The sequence below is a fragment of the Phyllobates terribilis genome, unplaced genomic scaffold (genome assembly GCF_046119375.1).
Source record: "Phyllobates terribilis strain yellow unplaced genomic scaffold, ASM4611937v1 Scaffold_10__3_contigs__length_209671492, whole genome shotgun sequence".
Classification (NCBI taxonomy): domain Eukaryota; kingdom Metazoa; phylum Chordata; class Amphibia; order Anura; family Dendrobatidae; genus Phyllobates; species Phyllobates terribilis.
The window spans coordinates 191,374,782-191,394,655 of NW_027362770.1; the positions used below are offsets into that span (position 1 = coordinate 191,374,782).

General features: G+C 47.7%; 2 protein-coding genes across 2 annotated transcripts; both read right to left on the minus strand.

Moving 5' to 3' along the window:
- Positions 1-15,009: 15,009 nt before the first annotated feature.
- Positions 15,010-16,401, minus strand: LOC141164311 (histone H4-like). The gene has a single exon (XM_073649446.1). The coding sequence runs from the start codon at positions 16,296-16,298 to the stop codon at positions 15,789-15,791; it is 510 nt and encodes a 169-aa protein (XP_073505547.1). The 5' UTR covers positions 16,299-16,401; the 3' UTR covers positions 15,010-15,788.
- A 1,521-nt stretch (positions 16,402-17,922) lies between these two features.
- On the minus strand, positions 17,923-18,334 carry LOC141164312 (histone H2B 1.1-like). Its single transcript, XM_073649447.1, has one exon. It carries the CDS (start codon positions 18,301-18,303, stop codon positions 17,923-17,925), a length of 381 nt encoding a protein of 126 aa, XP_073505548.1. The 5' UTR covers positions 18,304-18,334.
- Positions 18,335-19,874: the final 1,540 nt, after the last annotated feature.

Consider the following 19,874-nt stretch of genomic DNA (forward strand, 5'->3'; position numbering starts at 1 on the left):
TGTCATGTTATGCTGTTTTTGATACAAAACCTAAGAATGCAAAAGAACTGTGGACTGTAGTGCAGTCAGCCTGGGTCAGATGTTAGTGACTCCATGCCACACAGATGTAAAGCCGTTATCAGAAATAAAGGCTATACAACTAAATAGAAGATCAGTTATTAACAGAAAAGTGAAGTCTGGAAACAAATGTAAAATCTAAGTTTGTAAATGAGAATGCAGGCATTATTATCATTTTAAAAATTGACATCTTGTTCAAGTTTCCATTTGGAATTGAGGGTATAGCTCCCAATGCCTCTGTATATGGAAAGAAATGCTACGAGGATTCAGCTTTTTCACAATTGTTTTAAACACACTGTGTATACAGTTATCTGCAAAATAATAGCAATGGAAATTTCTGCTTATTAACACAGGTTTATACAGACAGGTAAACTAAGGAATTGCAAGTATTCAGGGTGGTCCTGACAGCACAATGGAGATGGCCTGCAGCCATGCAGAGGACAGAACTTGTTCTTCAAGGTTGGGGGAGACATGGAGAATAATCTATGCACATGGTTAATTCAGGGAACAAGATGGAAGATTTGAAAGACAATAGTTTCCTTGGTAATGCCGCTCATCTAGTGCTGTATACCCATCTGCTTCTCACCCCCATACTGTATACCTCCAGTAGAGCCTGTATAATCCTCATATGCTGCTCTGCCCCAAACACTGCAGGATACCTCCACATACTGCTGTATACGGCCACATGATGGGCTTTACCCTCAAAATACTACTGTATACCCCAAAAAGTATCGCAGCAGAAGCATCCTGACCGGCGGCGCTGGTCCTCCGTTCACACTTGTCGTCGGGAGATCAGCGGTCCTAGCCGCTGATCTCTCGACGTTAGCCGCATGGAGGTCAGCGGCGCCGCCGGTTAGGGTAGTTCTGCTGCTAGCGCTGCTGACCTCCGTCCGGCAGAAGAGCCGCTAACGCCCGCCATCTTTTTTCTCAAATCCCGCGTCTCTGATTGGCCGCAGCCGGACCAATGAGCGACGCAGGATTTCCTGGACAGACAGCGGCCGGACCAATGAGCGACCCTGGATTTCCTGGACAGACAGACAGACAGACGGACGGGATAAGACAATTATATATATAGATCCATGTATTTGTACTTTCTTACTATTTCCCCAGATTCTGCTTTTCTGTCTCCTGATCTCTCTGACACTGAGCGCTACGGACACCTACTGGCAGAACTAAGAAAATGCCTCCATCTACTGTGCAGTACTGGGTGTTACCAGCAGAGGCCGCTCCGGCACTAAACCTTTAGGAGAGAACATGAATCATTGATACTCCGCAATTCCCGTTATAATAAGGTTACGGTGAAGCCGTCATCAGAGAATGATCTTTGTGTTTTTTTTGTTTCATGTTTTTTCTCCATATAAGAATCTGTATTAAAAATAAAAAGTTTTATTACTATGAATATTTATGTTTAGAGGACCAGTAATTCCATGGTCTGTACATGAGAAGGGGTTACATAGAGGATGCAAATATTAAGCACGGTGAACAAACTCACAATGACAGACTGGTACAGAAAGGAGAGGACCCTGCCCTTGTGGGGTTACAGTATACAGGATAATGAGGAGGAGACCGTAGTGTAGGGGGTTGCGATAGCTTCGATGGTGGGACATTGCAGGCTGTAAGCCTTCCTGAAGAGATAGTGATGTGTTGGGGCACAGAATTCCAGATGATGGGGGACACTCGGGAGAAGTGTTGGAGGCAATTGGGTGAGGAACGTATGAGTGTGGAGGAGAGGAGGAGGTCTTGGGAGCAGTGGGGTAACTACAGTCTGTCAGGCCCCAATGCATGATTTGCATGAAAAACCTATTCCCGGTAGGACTAATGCCTACTTTCCAGGACGTCCCTCCTGACAGCACCATCAGGAGAACACCAGAGTATACATTCAGGGCGAAACTACTGCTTGGAGGACCTTTCTTCTGAAGGCCATTTTTTGGCCTGATAAAATGTCCAGTTTATAGTGTCTGCAAAAGGTGTTAAGATTTGTCCATGTTGCATCTCTGCAGATTTGGTCCACTGAGGCCCCTGCTCGTTCTGCCCATGATGTGGCCACCGCTCTAGTAGAATGGGCTCTTGTGTTATCCGAAGGAGATCTTCCTTCTGAAGAATAGGCCAGGCTGATCACTGACTAACCCACTTTGCCAGTGTTGCTTTTGACATCTTTTTCCCCGTTTTTACCTGCAAACTGTATGAACAGATTGGGATCTATTCGCCAGTCCTTTGTTGTTTCCAGGTATTAGAGGATTACTCTTCTGACGTCTAGGGAGTGAAAAGTCGGTTCTTGACTATTTTTATGGTGTTGGAAAAAAGAGGGTTAGACTATCTCCTGGCTCATGTGGAAAGTTGTTACTACTTTTGGCATCAATCTGGATCTAGCCTAAGGTTAATGCAGTCATCTAGGATCCTTAGGTATGGATCTTTGATAGAAAATGCTTGTATCTCCCCTTTCCGTCTTGCTGTCGTTATGGAGACCAGGAAGGCAGTTTTTAGGGAGAGAATTTTTATGCTTGATCACCGATCTTGGCTCCACATTTAAACACCGCTGTGCTGATTGGTCGCCGACGCTGGGCGCGACCAATCACCGATTTTGGCGCCACATTTAAATAGCGTCTGCGACCAATCAGTACAGCGGTGTTTAAATGTGGAGCCAAGATCGGTGATTGGTCGTGGGCGATATTTAAATTTGGCGCCCAAATCGGTGATTGGTCGCGGGCAGCGCCAGCGACCAATCAGCGATTTTTAACACAAATGTCCGGACCTTTGTAACACCATGCGGATACTGTGGGGACATCAGCGGCTAGGGTGTGAAGGGAGGACCGGGGAGCGGCGCTGCGGGTCGGGATACTTCTGCTGCGAGCGCCAGCTCATGTCCCGGGTTCTCGCAGCGGAAGTAGCCGCACAGGCAGCGCCGCTGACATCCATGCGGCTAGGGTGTGAAGGGAGGACCGGGGAGCGGCGCTGACATCCAATTGGTCGCGGCCGCTATTTAAATGTGCCGCACAAATCGGCGATTGGTCGCGGTCTTGGCCCGCGACCAATCACTGATCTTGCGGCTAAAGTTAACCACTACTGTACTGATTGGTCGCGGCCGATATTTAAATTTGGCGCCCAAATCGGTGATTGGTCGCGGGCTGCATCCGAGACCAATCAGCACAGCGGTATTTAACTTTTGCGCTAAGATCTGTGATTGGTCGTGTCCGAAGACCGCGACCAATCATCGAATCGTCTTGGTGAGGACCGGGGAGCGGCGCTGCCTGTGCGGCTACTTCTGCTGCGAGAACCCGGGACATAAGCGGGCGCTCGCAGCAGAAGTATCCCGACCCGCAGCCCCGGTCCTCCCTTCCGCATGGATGTCAGCGACGCCGGCGGTCCTTCCGCTGCTGCCGGCCGGGACATGAGCGCCTCGCGCCGCTCATCTCCCGGCTGCATCTCCGTCCCGCAGATGGTTCCGGCGGTCGGGGTCCTTCTGCTGGTACCGGCTGGGAGATGAGCGCCTCGCGGCGCTCATCTCCCGGCTGCAACGCCACTGAGCTCCGTCCCGCAGATGAGCCGCTAACGGCCGCCATCTTTTTTCTGAAATCCCGCGACGCTGATTGGCCGCTGCCGGACCAATGAGCGACGCGGGATTTCCTAGACAGACAGACAGACGGGATAAGACAATTATATAGTAGATGGTGGGTGCATGTCTGTACTCAGCTGCATAGTGTAGAAGTTGGGGGGGAGTGGGGAATGTTCTCTGGAAGCGGTGCTCTAGATAACTGTGTGTTATTTTCTGTAGAGATGAGTCCTGTCTGGAAGAAGTGATGGCGGGCTGCGCTGAATGAAGAGGAAAAATGAAGATTAAGGACTTCAACTAAAGACATCACTTGTGAGTCAATGTGTTACCTGTACACTTACACTATAGACTGTATACTATGTACAGAGCTCCAGTGTATACTGTCATTGGTGATCACTATTACCTGTACACTATACACAGAGTTACTGTGCATAATGTCACCCGTCATCATTGTATTACCTGTACACTATATTATGATTTATTATTTTAGTGCCATTTATCCCATGGTGCTTTACATGTGAAAATGGGGTATGCATAATAAAAAGCAAGTACAATAATCTTGAATAATGCATGTCATCGACTGGTACAGGAATAGAGAGGACCCTGCCCACGACGCCTCACAGTCTACAAGGGATGGGTGAGGATACAGTAGGTACACTTGCACTGTATATAGTATACAGTCGATAGAGCTTCTGTGTAAAATGTCACCAGTGATCACTGTATTACCTGTACACTTACACTATGTACAGAGATACTGTGTATAATGTCACTGATGATCACTGTATTACCTGTACACTATACTCTATATACAGAGCTCCTGTGTATAATGTCACTGTTGATCCCTGTATTACCTCTACACTGTCACTATATACAGAGCTCCTGTGTATAATATCACCAGTGATCACTGTATTATCTGTACATTGACACTATATATAGAGCTTGTGTGTATAATGGCACTTATTGTAATACTAGATGGTGGCCCGATTAGAACGCATCGGGTATTCTAGAATATGTATGCGGCCGACCGGGCGCAATGAGCAGAAAGTTGTTTAAATTTGGCGCCAATCTCGCTGATTGGTCGCGGTCGGCCAGCAGTCGCGACCAATCAGCAGAGCGGCATTTAAATTTGCCGCCCATACCGCTGATTGGTCGCGGTCGGCCGGCCACCGCAACCAATCAGCAGAGCGGCGTTTAAATTTGCCGCCCATATCGCTGACCAATCAGCGAGATGGGTGGAAAATGTAAACGCCGCTCTGCTGATTGGTCGCGGCCGGCCACCGCAACCAATCAGCGATATAGGCGGCAAATTTAAACGCCGCTCTGCTGAATGGTTGCGGTGGCCGGCCGCGACCAATCAGCATCGTCTTAGTGTGGACCCGGGAGCAGCGCTGCATGTGCGGCTCCTTCTGCTGCGAGAAGCCGGGACATGAGCGGCTGCTCGCAGCAGAAGCATCCCGACCGGCGGCACCGCTACCTGGTCCTCCGTTCACACTTGCTGTCGGGAGATCAGCGGGCCAAGGCGCTGAATTTCCGACGTTAGCCACAAGGAGGTCAGCGGCGCCGGTCGGGGTAGTTCTGCTGCTAGCGTCGCTCATCTCCCCGCAGCATCGCCGCTGACCTCCGTCCAGCAGATGAGCCGCTAACGGCCGCCATCTTTTTTCTGAAATCCCTCGTCGCTGATTGGCCGCCGCCGGACCAATGAGCGACGCGGGATTTCCTGGACAGACAGATGGGATAAGACGATTATATATATAGATTAATATCGTTTTTTTTTATTAATGTTCACTATTGTAGTATTCAGTCATTATGTGGTGGTAATATGTGGTTTTGTCATGGTGTGGTGGTATTTGTTGCCTGTATGTAGTATTATTAGGTCACTATGACGTGGAAATATGTGATCTGGTCATTGTGTGGCAGTATTTTCTTGTATGTGGTATTATTCGGTCACTATGTGGTTGTAATATGTGGTCTGGTCATGATGTGGTGGTATTTGTCACCTGTATTTGATATTATTCGGTCACTATGTGGTGTAAATATGTGATCTGGTCATTGTGTGGCAGTATTTTCTTGCATGTGGTATTATTCGGTTACTATGTGGTGGTAATATTTGGTTGGGTCACGGTGTGGTGGTATTTGTTCCTTGTATATGGTATTATTGGTAATTTTTAAAAATATATGTGACACATTCCCTTAAAGAAAAATAAAAATATACCTAAAAAGAGTATTGAATATTTTAACTAATTTTTAATAGGCTAGAGCAGAGTAGGGCCCTGCCAAAAGAGTCTACCTTGTCGTGGTCGAGGGTTAAAAAATCTTTTGGCCAAAACAAAAGCTGATGGCTATGTGTTTGATATGGTGTTTGATTGGAACTGTTAATGTGTGAATGGTGAGGATGTGGTGCAGAAGTGGAGTTTTTCCAAGAGTGGGCAGAGGGGCTGTGGAAGGTTTGAGGATTGGAGCAGGCCCGGCGCCAGCACCCGGGCAAGTGCCAGGGTCCTGAACAGGCGGGGGGGCCCACTCGCCATTGGGCAACCCGCCACGCTTTCGGACCCGTGAGCGGAGGAGAGCAGGGTCAGCGCCCGCTCCCCTCCGCTTGCACAGGGCCCCCGGCAGCCGGCACAATACTTACCCCTCCCTGTGCCTCCGCAGCAGCTCCGGTGTCTTCCGCGTCCTCTGACTGTGACGTCTCAGGTCAGAGGGCGAGGTGACGTCTTTCCACCGTGCCCTCTCCTGAGCATTCACAGCGCAGAGCGGGAAGACGCCGGCGACACTGGAGTCCAGAGCAGCAGCAGAAGATAAGAAGTGAGGTAAGTATTTGATTTTTTTTTTTAATGTATGGAGGCATGGGGCATTATAAGGGAGGGGTGACTTTCTGATCCTGCATGGGGCATTATATAAAGGGGGGGGCAAGTGACATCCTGCATGGAGCATTATAAGGTAGGGGGGTGACATCCTGCATGGGGCATTATAAGGGAGGGGGGTGACATCCTTCATGGGGCATTATGTGGGGGGAACAGCCTGCATGAGGCATTGCGGAGCATTTTATGGGGGCCTGTTTTCTGTGTGGAGCGATTCGCCGGTTTCTGAACTATTGTGGAATTTACAATAGATATCGCTCATGTAATGTGAGAAGTGAAAACTTTGGCCTTTTACTACAGTACAGACCAAAAGTTTGGACACACCTCATTTAAAGATTTTTCTGTATTTTCTTGACTATGAAAATTGTACATTCACACTGAAGGCATCAAAACTATGAATTACCACATGTGGAATTATATACTTAACAAAAAAGTGTGAAACAACTGAAAATATGTGTTATATTCTAGGTTCTTCAAAGTAGCCACCTTTTGCTTTGATGACTGCTTTGCACACTCTTGGCATTCTCTTGATGAGCTTCAAGAGGTAGTCACCAGAAATGGTCTTCACTTCACAGGTGTGCCCTGTCAGGTTTAATAAGTGGGATTTCTTGCCTTATAAATGGGGTTGGGGACCATCAGTTGTGTTGTGCAGAAGTCAGGTGGATACACAGCTGATAGTCCCACTGAATAGACTGTTAGATATATATATATTTCTCTGCGGTATCTGTGCACCATGAATCGTGGTATGTGTTAAAGGGGCCCACAAGAACCTGGAGCCGCCCCTGGGTTGGAGGCGGAGCGGCGGTGTAGCCTGAATGGAGCTCAAGGGTGCTCGAAAATGTTGCCAGTATTGGGCTCTGAAATTCCTGGTGGCAGCCCTGCCCGTCCTCCACCCTTAATTCATCATTTTCTGTCCCCCGTCCCCTACCTTCAATACGTCATTTGCTGTCACCTGTCCCCCCCCCTTCAATACATCATTTGCTTTCCCCTGTACCCCAACCTTATTTCATCATTTACTGTCCACATCCCCCACCCTCAATTCAACATTTGCTTTCCTCCACCCCCAATTCATCATTATTTGTGCTCCCCACCTCAATACATCATTATTTACTGTTCCCCATCCCTCACCCACAATGCATCATTATTTGCTGTTACAATTTAGTTAATTGTATTTAAAAAAAATGCCATACTTACCTCTCATACGATCCCTTGCAGCTCCACTTTTGGACTGGTAGCCTGGCACGTGTACATGCCGTCGGCTACGCGATGACTTCATCATTTAGGCGCCGTCACCAGCGCATCACAGAAGTGGCGGAGGGAGGTCCCCCGGAGCTGTGCGCCCGATCTGTTTTAACGGCTGCAGAGCTCCAGGAAAGCTTCCAGAGCAGAGATGTGCACCACCGGCGCACAATGCATTATTATTAGAGATGAGCGGTGTTCGACTAGAACTGTTCGCCAATCTCAAATTCGAGCTGTTTTGGGCGGTGTTCGAGTTGTTCGACGAACCCGAACGATTTGCAAAAAATTCGGCTGTTCGAGGTTATGTTCGATAACTGTTCATGCACCAAAAGCGTGTCCTGCATGTCTGGTGCTATTTAGAGCACCAATCATGCAGGGATTGTCTGCCACTCACTGTAATGCCACAGCCATGGTGGTTGTGGCATTACAGTGATTGCCCAAATCGATGGGAACAGTGCCAACAGTGAAACATGAAAAGCCGGCAATTCAGCAGCGGCATACACCGGTACCCGACAATTTAGAACCGAAAGAATAGAGCTTCACACATAGATTAGATAGATATAAACATGTCAGCCACATATATACGAAGTACAGTGAAAGTGCTGCTTACTGTACTTGTCATTTAGCGTAAAGGATTTATCAAAAAAAATAATAGTGTTTTCATGCACCGTCTCTTTAAAAAAGCCGGCCGGCAATTCAGCATCTGTACCCAACAATTTAGAATAGAAGGAATAGAGAATCACACATAGATTAGATAGATAGAAACATGTCAGTCACATATATATGAAGTACAGTGATAGTGTTGGTTACTGTACTTGTCATTTAGTATTAAAATAAAGGATTTATTATTAAATCCTACTAATATCAGCCCCCAACTGAATACATAGCCTTTACTAGCTATTAAAATGGGGGACCCCCCCAAAAAAATGACGTGGGGTCCCCCCTAATTTAATAGCTAGCAAAGGCTAGGCAGACAGCTGGGGGCTGATATTAATAGCCCAGGAAGGGAGCCATGAATATTGGCCCCCTCCCAGGCTAGAAACACCAGCCGTCAGCCGCCCCAGAAATGGCGCATTCATAGGATGCGCCAATTCTGGCACTTAGCCTCGCTCTTCCACGCTGCCCTGTAGCGGTGGCAGGGGGTAATAGGGCTGGGGTTGATGTCAGCTTATAATGCCAGCTGACATCAAGCCCAGGTTAGTAATGGAGAGGCGTCTATAAGACACCCCCATTACTAACCCCATAGTCAAAGTTAAAAAAAACACAAACACCCAGAATAAAGTCCTTTAATTGAAATAAAGACACAATTCTTTATTGTTCTAAATTAAACCATACTTACCGTCACGCCCATTCCAGCTGAAGCCAACGATCTCCTGCAATAAAAGAAAAATAATAAAGCAACCTCATCCTTACCTCTCCATGGTTCCCAGGACGGGTCCAGCTCTGCTACATCGAGATGACAGGCTGGACCGCAGCAGAACGCTGCCATCCAGCCTGTCATCCCGCAGACACTGAGAAGCGCAGGCATGCTTGCGCTCCACATTGTCTCTCTGTGACGGCATAAAGATGAGCCGAGGTCATGTCCAATGAACTCGGCTCACCTCATGCACGTCACTTACAGCGTGGGAGAATTCTCACGCTGAAGCGCTGAGTCCAGGAGAATTTTCCCACGCTGTCAGTGAGGTGCATGAGGTGAGCTGAGTTCATTGGACATGAGCTCACCTTATGCACGTCACTGACAGCGTGGGAGAATTCTCCTGCACTCAGCACTTCAGCGTGAGAATTTTCCCACGCTGTCAGTGACGTGCATGAGGTGAGCCGAGTTCATTGGACATGACCTCGGCTCATCTGGATGCCGTCACAGCGAGACACTGAGGAGCGCAAGCATGCCTGCTCTTCTCAGTGTCTGTGGGATGACAGGCTGGATGGCAGCGTTCTGCTGCGGTCCAGCCTGTCATCTCGATGTAGCAGAGCTGAAGCTGTCGTGGGAACCATGGAAAGGTAAGGATGATGTTGCTTTATTATTTTTCTTTTATTTCAGGAGATCGTTGGCCTCAGCTGGAATGGGCGTGATGGTAAGTATAGTTTAATTTAGAACAATAAAGAATTGTGTGTTTATTTCAATTAAAGGACTTTATTCTGGGTGTTGTGTTTTTTTTAAATACTTTACTAGAAATTCATGGTGGTCATGTCTAATACTGGCGTGACCCCTTGAATTTTGGGCTTGGGGCCAGCTGATAATACCAAGCTGGCCCTAACCCCTTTATTACCCAGTGAGCCACCGCACCAGGGCCCTGGATGAGTTGGGTACAGCGCCAGAAGATGGCGCTTCTATGAACGCGCCATTTTCCGGGGTGGCTGCGGACTGCAATTTGCAGCGGGGGGGACCCAGAAAGCTTGGGTCTCCCTGCGCTGCAGATTCCAGCCCCCAGCTGCCTAGTTGTACCTGGCTGGACACAAAAATAGGGCGAAGCCCCACGTATTTTTTTTTTAATTATTTCATGAAATTCATGAAATAATTAAAAAAAAATTGACGTGGGGCTTCGCACTATATTTGTGTCCAGCCAGGTACAGCAGGCAGGAACGGGCTGCCCCCAACCACCAGCTGCCTATTTGTACCTGGCCGGACACAACAATATAGGGAAGCCCTTTTTTTCTTAATTATTTCATGAAATAATTTAAAGAAAATTGACGTGGGGCTTCGCCCTGTTTTTGTGTCCAGCCAGGTACAACTAGGCAGCTGGGGGCTGGAATCCGCAGCGCAGGGAGGCCCAAGCTTTCTGGGCCACCCCCGCTGCAAATTGCAGTCCGCAGCCACCCCGGAAAATGGCGCGTTCATAGAAGCGCCATCTTCTGGCGCTGTACCCAACTCATCCAGGGCCCTGATGCGGTGGCTCACTGGGTAATAAAGGGGTTAGGGCCAGCTTGGCATTATCAGCTGGCCCTAAGCCCAAAATTCATGGGGTCACGCCAATATTAGACATGACCACCATGAATTTCTAGTAAAGTATTTAAAAAAAACACAACACCCAGAAAAAAGTCCTTTAATTGAAATAAACACACAATTCTTTATTGTTCTAAATTAAACCATACTTACCGTCACGCCCATTCCAGCTGAAGCCAACGATCTCCTGAAATAAAAGAAAAATAATAAAGCAACATCATCCTTACCTTTCCATGGTTCCCAGGACAGCTTCAGCTCTGCTACATCGAGATGACAGGCTGGACCGCAGCAGAACGCTGCCACCCAGCCTCTCATCCCGCAGACACTGAGAAGCGCAGGCTTGCTTGCGCTCCACATTGTCTCTCTGTGAGGGCATCCAGATGAGCCGAGTTAATGTCCAATGAACTCGGCTCACCTCATGCACGTCACTGACAGCGTGGGAAAATTCTCCTGCACTCAGCGCTTCAGCGTGGGAGAATTCTCACGCTGAAGCGCTGAATGCAGGAGAATTCTCCCACGCTGTCAGTGACGTGCAGGAGGTGAGCTGAGTTCATTGGACATGAGCTCACCTTATGCACGTCACTGACAGCGTGGGAGAATTCTCCTGCACTCAGCGCTTCAGCGTGAGAATTTTCCCACGCTGTCAGTGACGTGCATGAGGTGCGCCGAGTTCATTGGACATGAACTCGTCTCATCTTTATTCCGTCACAGCCAGACACTGCAGAGCGCAAGCATGCCTGCGCTTCTCAGTGTCTGCGGGATGACAGGCTGGATGGCAGCGTTCTGCTGCGGTCCAGCCTGTCATCTCGATGTAGCAGAGCTGAAGCTGTCGTGGGAACCATGGAGAGGTAAGGATGATGTTGCTTTATTATTTTTCTTTTATTGCAGGAGATCGTTGGCTTCAGCTGGAATGGGCGTGACGGTAAGTATGGTTTAATTTAGAACAATAAAGGATTGTGTCTTTATTTCAATTAAAGGACTTTATTCTGGGTGTTTGTGTTTTCTTTTAACTTTGACTATGGGGTTAGTAATGGGGGTGTCTTATAGACGCCTCTCCATTACTAACCTGGGCTTGATGTCAGCTGGCATTATAAGCTGACATCAACCCCAGCCCTATTACCCCCTGCCACCGCACCAGGGCAGCGTGGAAGAGCGAGGCTAAGTGCCAGAATTGGCGCATCCTATGAATGCGCCATTTCTGGGGCGGCTGACGGCTGGTGTTTCTAGCCTGGGAGGGGGCCAATATTCATGGCTCCCTTCCTGGGCTATTAATATCAGCCCCCAGCTGTCTGCCTAGCCTTTGCTAGCTATTAAATTAGGGGGGACCCCACGTCATTTTTTTGGGGGGGTCCCCCATTTTAATAGCTAGTAAAGGCTATGTATTCAGTTGGGGGCTGATATTAGTAGCCTGGGAAGCTCCGTGGGTATTACCCCCTTCCCAGGCTTCAAACATCTGCCCCAGCCGTCTGCTTAACCTCCGCTAGAGACTAAAATTAAGGGGAACCCCACGCCAATTTTTTTAATAATAAATCCTTTATTTTAATACTAAATGACAAGTACAGTAACCAACACTATCACTGTACTTCATATATATGTGACTGACATGTTTCTATCTATCTAATCTATGTGTGAAGCTCTATTCTGTCTGTTATAAATTGTCGGGTACAGATGCTGAATTGCCGGCCGGCTTTTTTAAAGAGACAGTGCATGAAAACACTATTATATTTTTTAATAAATCCTTTACACTAAATGACAAGTACAGTAAGCAACACTGTCACTGTACTTCATATATATGTGACTGACATGTTTCTATCTATCTAATCTATGTGTGAGGCTCTATTCCTTCTTGTCTAAATTGTCGGGTACCGGTGTATGCCGCTGCTGAATTGCCGGCCGGCTTTTTTAAAGAAAGCGTCTTCTGAGCAGTTTGTCAGCTTTAGGACACCTTTGAAGGTGTTTTCTATGTGTTTCTATGTGTTTTTGTTTGCCTGCCATTGGTTTTAACGGTGTTCGACGAACAGTTCGACGAACAGTTCCTCGAACATTCCGGTGTTCGACGAACCGAACCCGAACACTACGGGGGTGGCTCAACACTAATTTTTATACCCTGGGGTCCGGTGAGCAGAGGCAAAAGAGCGGGGTCCTTGGCCTCCACTCTTTTCTTCTGCTCACCAGGCCCCATACACCAGCAAGGCCAGTAATGCCCTCGTAGCTAGGGGTTTGGGTCAGGAGGGGCGAAACTTCCGAGTGGGCCCCTCCAGGTAATCCTGATTACAGCTATGGTGGCGCACCCTAAGGCCACGGCCCCACTATCAGTATTTGGTCAGTATTTTTTCTCAGGAGTGGGAGCCAAAACCAGGAGTGGATGATAAATGCAGAATTGGTGACTTGTTTCTATTATATCTTTAATCTGATTGTTCCTCTTCTGGTTTTGTCTCCCACTCCTGAGAAAAAATACTGACTGAATACTGACCAAATACCAATAGTGGATATAGGAGAACCTCAGCAGACGACAGCGCTGTTACTAAAAGAAATCTCTATTCAAAGACCAACAATGATATTACCATGATATAGTGACCATATAGTGGTAGATACCAGTCCTGTAGAACATGTAAGATCACAGTACAGTTATAGATGGTGACTTACAGATGACCTTCTTTCTGGTAGAGTCATTCACTTTTCCCGTCTTTTCCATCTGGCCCAGACCGACATGGCAACTTCTTCCAGCCAAGACTCGGCTGCAAAGATTACAACAAAGATACATATGACTTCTCACATTTCAGGCACAATTATCCCCAACCAGCACAAACGCCTTATCCTGCTGCTACCCCAATACTGATAGGCTGCTGCCATATGTGTCCCCATTACTGCGCCCTCTAATTTTGCTCCTACTGGAGCCTTAGATTCCCCTTTCATTGCATTTGTAAAATATATGGCCCTACTGTACCCCACCCCTCAACTGCCCTGTAAAAGTGTAGTGATGCCAACTGTGACCCCCACCACCTCTCCATACAGCAGGATGGACCCCACACAAACCTTCATACTGTATAATTGCATCCTATAGCCCATACAGCATAATGCACCCCATAGCCGATATAGTATAATGCAACCCTATGTAGTCTAATTCATTAAGTATTATGCACCCCATTCAATATAATGCAGATCATGTCTCCTTGCTCTGCCGCAGAGTTTAACTGTATCGGCGCAGGCTGATAGAGTTAAACATAGCGTAGCTCCGGGTGGGCCCTTCAGAGGGCGGGGGCCCGGGGCTGCCGCACCCTCTTCCACCCCCCAGTAGCTACGCTACTCGGCGGGACACAAACAGCCATAGCTCTGGGGTAGATGTGGTTGGTGGCTCTTTGTGCCCTTGGACACGGCGTGCTTGGCCAGCTCTCCGGGCAGCAGCAGGCGCACAGCGGTCTGGATCTCTCGGGGGGTGATGGTGGAGCGCTTGTTGGAGTGAGCCAGGCGGGAGGCTTCCCCTGCAATGCGCTCAAAGATGTCATTGATGAAGGAGTTCATGAAGCCCATGGCCTTGGAGGAGATGTCGGGGTGGACCTGCTTCAGCACCTTGTACACATATAAATTACAGTTTGCCAAAAAACACATTGACTGGACTAAAGAGAAGTGGCGCAACATTCTATGGACAGATGAGCGCAAGATTGTCTTGTACTGGGTCTAAAGGCCATAGACAGTTTGAGAGATGACACAAACACTAAATTCAAGCCACGGTACACTGTGAAGACTGTAAAACATGGAGATGCAGCCAGACTGGTTTGGGGATGTTTCTCATACTGTGGCGTTGGGCCCATTTATCGCATACCAGGTACTATGTACCAGTTTGAATATATCAAAATACTGGAAGAGATCATGTTGCTTTATGCTGAATGGGAAATGCCCTTGAAATGGGAGTTTCAGCAGGACAACGACCTCATGCACACCAGAAAGCGGGCAACATCCTGGTTCCAGACCAACAATATTGATGTCATGTTATGCTGTTTTTGATACAAAACCTAAGAATGCAAAAGAACTGTGGACTGTAGTGCAGTCAGCCTGGGTCAGATGTTAGTGACTCCATGCCACACAGATGTAAAGCCGTTATCAGAAATAAAGGCTATACAACTAAATATAAGATCAGTTATTAACAGTAAAGTGAAGACTGGAAACAAATGTAAAATATTTGAGTTTGTAAATGAGAAGGCAGGCATTATTATCATTTTAAAAATTGACATCTTGTTCAAGTTTTCATTTGGAATTGAGGGTATAGCTCCCAATGCCTCTGTATATGGAAAGAAATGCTACGAGGATTCAGCTTTTTCACAATTGTTTTAAACACACTGTGTATACAGTTATCTGCAAAATAATAGCAATGGAAATTTCTGCTTATTAACACAGGTTTATATAGACAGGAAACAAAGGAATTGCAAGTATTCAGGGTGGTCCTGACAGCACAATGGAGATGGCCTGCAGCCATGCAGAGGACAGAACTTGTTCTTCAAGGTTGGGGGAGACATGGAGAATAATCTATGCACATGGTTAATTCAGGGAACAAGATGGAAGATTTGAAAGACAATAGTTTCCTTGGTAATGCCGCTCATCTAGTGCTGTATACCCATCTGCTTCTCACCCCCATACTGTATACCTCCAGTAGAGCCTGTATAATCCTCATATGCTGCTCTGCCCCAAACACTGCAGGACACCTCCACATACTGCTGTATACGGCCACATGATGGGCTTTACCCTCAAAATACTACTGTATACCCCAAAAAGTATCATATACCACCACATAGTGCTGAATAAATCACATCCATCAGATATGTAGTCACAGCTCCCAGCCCGACAAGAGCCGCCATCCTGACACCACATGTTACACCGAGAACACAGAGCAGAAGAGATCAGCCTCAGTGCAGGAATCACACACTCAGTGCTCAGCCAATCAGCGCTCAGCAGGGCTATGGCTCCGCCCACAGGCAGCTCCTCAGTGTTAACCCATTAGCGCCTGCGATGTCTCCAGCCGCCCCTGGAGCAGCAGCCTGCAGTCACCCCAGCACAGGGGGTCTCCAGCCCCTCGCCCTCCCCAGCAGCAGGAGCTCCTCCTCAGAAGATGTGGGCGGCTCTGAGAAGAGCCTTTGTGTTGTTATTAACCCCCGAAGCCGTAGAGAGTGCGGCCCTGGCGCTTGAGCGCGTACACCACGTCCATGGCGGTGACGGTCTTCCTCTTGGCGTGCTCGGTGTAGGTGACGGCGTCACGGATCACGTTCTCCAGGAAGACTTTCAGGACGCCGCGAGTCTCCTCATAGATGAGGCCGGAGATGCGCTTGACTCCTCCTCTGCGGGCGAGACGGCGGATGGCAGGCTTGGTGATGCCCTGGATGTTATCACGGAGAACCTTCCTGTGCCGCTTGGCACCGCCCTTCCCCAGACCTTTCCCTCCTTTGCCGCGACCAGACATCTTCCAAGCAGTCAGCAGAAAGCTATGACTGACAGTGCGCAGTCCTCCTTTATATAGAGCGTGAGGGGACCAGAAAGAGGACTGCAGAGGTGACGCGCTTCCAGGGCGGGGATGGAAAGGAATTTGCATTATCAGCTCCGCCCCTTCCTCTGATTGGCCGAGCACAGAGCTGTTAGTGATTTTGAATTTCCCGCTCATTGTCCTGGTATTTTCCTGCTTCTACTGTGATGGTGGAAATAGTCACAGCCCTGATTCCTCTCTGGTGACATCCTGCTCGGAGGAATTACACTGTGACACCTGGAAATAACTCACTGTGAGGTCTATAGAGTTATATACTCTCCTCCATCCAGCGATGTATAAGCTCCATATCCTGCTGTATACCCCTATAGAGCGCTGGATAAACTCCATATACAGTTTACCCATATAGTGCTGTATACCCTCCATATACTGCTATATATCCCCCATATCCTGCTGTATACCCCTATATACCCTCCATATAGTGCAGTGTACACTCCATACCCTGTTGTATACCCTCTATATACTCCTGTATTCCTCCATATAGAGCTGTATACCCTCCATATACTCCTGTATACCCTCCATATTGTTCTTTGCACATTTATCTGTTTCAGCTCCTGCTGCGATAAACAAGTGATCGGCTTCTCCATTAATCACAATGTGAGATTCAGACCTAAAAATCGATCAATCTTTAGGAGCTTATTGACCAGGTGCCTTCACCAGTCTGCGGAGCAAAAGGTGTGTAACATCAGAGGAGGATCAGCGAGAAAGTGCTGGAAACGTGCCGAGCACTGAAAGAGTTAACAGCCCATCTCCATCTATTGGCAGCAGAACAATGGAAACAGAGGGCACTAGGACCCAGTGTTCTGGGAGAGAACAGGATTCCACGAGTGAGGGGTGAACTATAGAAACAGCAATAACCCACAAGGGGCACAATGATCCCATCAAGGTAAATCACTAGCACCAGGGATCCGATATATAAAAAGTAACTTTTAATAGAGAATTTTATAACTGCAGCTAAACCAACAGATAGATATCTAAACAGATACAAAACATATAGTGCAAAAGTCAACCAGTGCAATAATAAAAATGGTACTGTCACCACTTGTAGAGTTGTGAAGAGGCCGTCCATATAATCAGGAGGGGCATGGAGACGAGGGCTCCCTAATTTCCCTGTAGTGCCCCGAGCAGGTCTCCCGTCCGGACAAGGACAGAACCAAAGTGCGGTCTATCCCGCTAGTGATGTCTCGGGTTTGTATGGAGACATTACAAGCAGGATAGACCACATTTGGGTAAAGTCCTTGTCAGGACACGACAGGGTTTATATGGACAGCCTCTTCAGAGGACTACAACTGGTGAGACTGTACTATGGTTTATTATTGACTTTTGCACTTTATATGCAGGTTTTGTGTCTGTTTAGATAATTGTTGGTTTAGCTGCAGTGTTAAAATAATCTGTTAAAAGTTATTTTTTAATTCTACATCAGACCCCTGCTGCTAGTGAAGGGTGAGCGAGTATCTATGGCTGCCGGCACCTGCTCCTCTATTATCAGACTTATCCCAATGTTCCACATCCCAATATAACTCATCCTCCCCATCTATCATCCTCTAAACCCTTCCTGCCCTCTATGGCTGGAAGTATTGACCCAAAATGGCCCTCCTGCTAACACACGAGGTACCAGTCAGTGCAGCCTCATGTTCCCCAGGGAGAGGAGCAAGACACGGACAAGCAGCCACAGCTCTGATGTAGACGGGGTGGGTGGCTCTTAGAAGAGCCTTTGGGTTGGTGGAGCAGAGCTTGGAGCAGATCACTTGGCGCTGGTGTACTTGGTGACGGCCTTGGTGCCCTCGGACACGGCGTGCTTGGCCAGCTCTCCGGGCAGCAGCAGGCGCACAGCGGTCTGGATCTCCCGGGAGGTGATGGTGGAGCGCTTGTTGTAGTGAGCCAGGCGGGAGGCTTCCCCTGCAATGCGCTCAAAGATGTCATTGATGAAGGAGTTCATGATGCCCATGGCCTTGGAGGAGATGCCGGTGTCAGGGTGGACCTGCTTCAGCACCTTGTACACATAGATGGCATAGCTCTCCTTCCTGCTCTTCCTCCGCTTCTTGCCATCCTTCTTCTGAGTCTTGGTCACAGCTTTCTTGGAGCCCTTCTTGGCTGCTGGTGCAGACTTGGCAGGTTCAGGCATGATGACAGCAGAATGTTCTCTTCACTGGAGAGAGAGAATAATGATCCTGCTCCTCCCAGAGCGGCCGTATTTATAGACTGGCCATGCAAATGAGCAATGCTGTCAGATCACTGTACTATTGGGTGAGAACATCATGAGATTAAAGCTCATTCAATTATCTCCGCCCACTGCAGCTCATTGATGTTTCCACAAGTCTTCTTTCTATAGGTGACTTCAGATCCAGCCAATGGTAGGAGAGGAGGGCGGGGCAGCAGCAGGTTATAAAAGGCGCAGGAGGCTTCACACTTCCCACACAAGAGACTTCTCTATCTGCTGATAACTGTGAACGCAGTGATGTCTGGACGCGGCAAACAAGGAGGGAAGGTCTGTGCTAAAGCCAAGACCCGCTCATCCCGGGCACTCTATAATACCTCCATATAGCGCTGTAAACGGCCACATGATATTATCCTCCATATAGCGCTGTATACGGCCACATGATGTTATTACCCTCCATATAGCGCTGTATACGGCCACATGATGTTATTACCCTCCATATAGCGCTGTATACGGCCACATGATGTTATTACCCTCCATATAGCGCTGTATACGGCCACATGATGTTATTACCCTCCATATAGCGCTGTATACGGCCACATGATGTTATCACCCTCCGTATACGGCCACATGATGTTATTACCCTCCATATAGCGCTGTATACGGCCACATGATGTTATTACCCTCCATATAGCGCTGTATACGGCCACATGTTATTACCCTCCATATTATGCACAGGAGCTCTGTGGTCCGAGTACCTCCTCTTTGTTTCTGCTCACTGGGCCCCATACACTAGTAAGGGCAGTAATGTGCTGATGGCAGCCCTGCGCTTGAACACGGCCTCAGCGTTACATTTTATTACATTTTTTATGGGTTTAATATAGAAAAAATATCAATCACGCCAGTTTTTTAAACCCATTTACCAATCCCCGTAAATAATCTGATCACTGTGCTGTGTTGTTGATCGTTAGGATTACAGAGACACCAAATATGTCTGTTATTTGCTGATTTGTGATGTTTATTACTTTTTAATAACGCAAATTAAAACTGACATTATTGTAATTGTTTTTCATTATATTTCAGTAATTAACCAGAACACACCATTATGGGTTAATAATCCTAATAAATTTAAACTACCTCTACCTGTAATGATCTGAGCACAAAGTAGGAATCCGTTTACGCATAAGGATCAGAGCACTTATGTTAACTTAAAGATGTAATTCCCCTTCCAACCACTAGAGGTCGCTATAGGGATTCCCTATATTATTCTATTTAGCTGCCTGCTCTGTTAGAAATGACTGCGCTGAAGTAATCACTGAATGAACAACTAAATGCAAGCGGCGTCTCACGTGTTAGTGGAGGCGCTGTCCTTGTGGATAGGAGCGTGTGCAGCGGTGTATTAGCACAGCTCCTACCGTGGATAACGCTGCACACAGTCAGATATCACCAGAGGGGATTATACAGGCTGTCATTTAAGCGCAATGTCAGTATGCGGCAGACCACATGAATGTTTCACAGGAGACGCTGCACTCATTGAT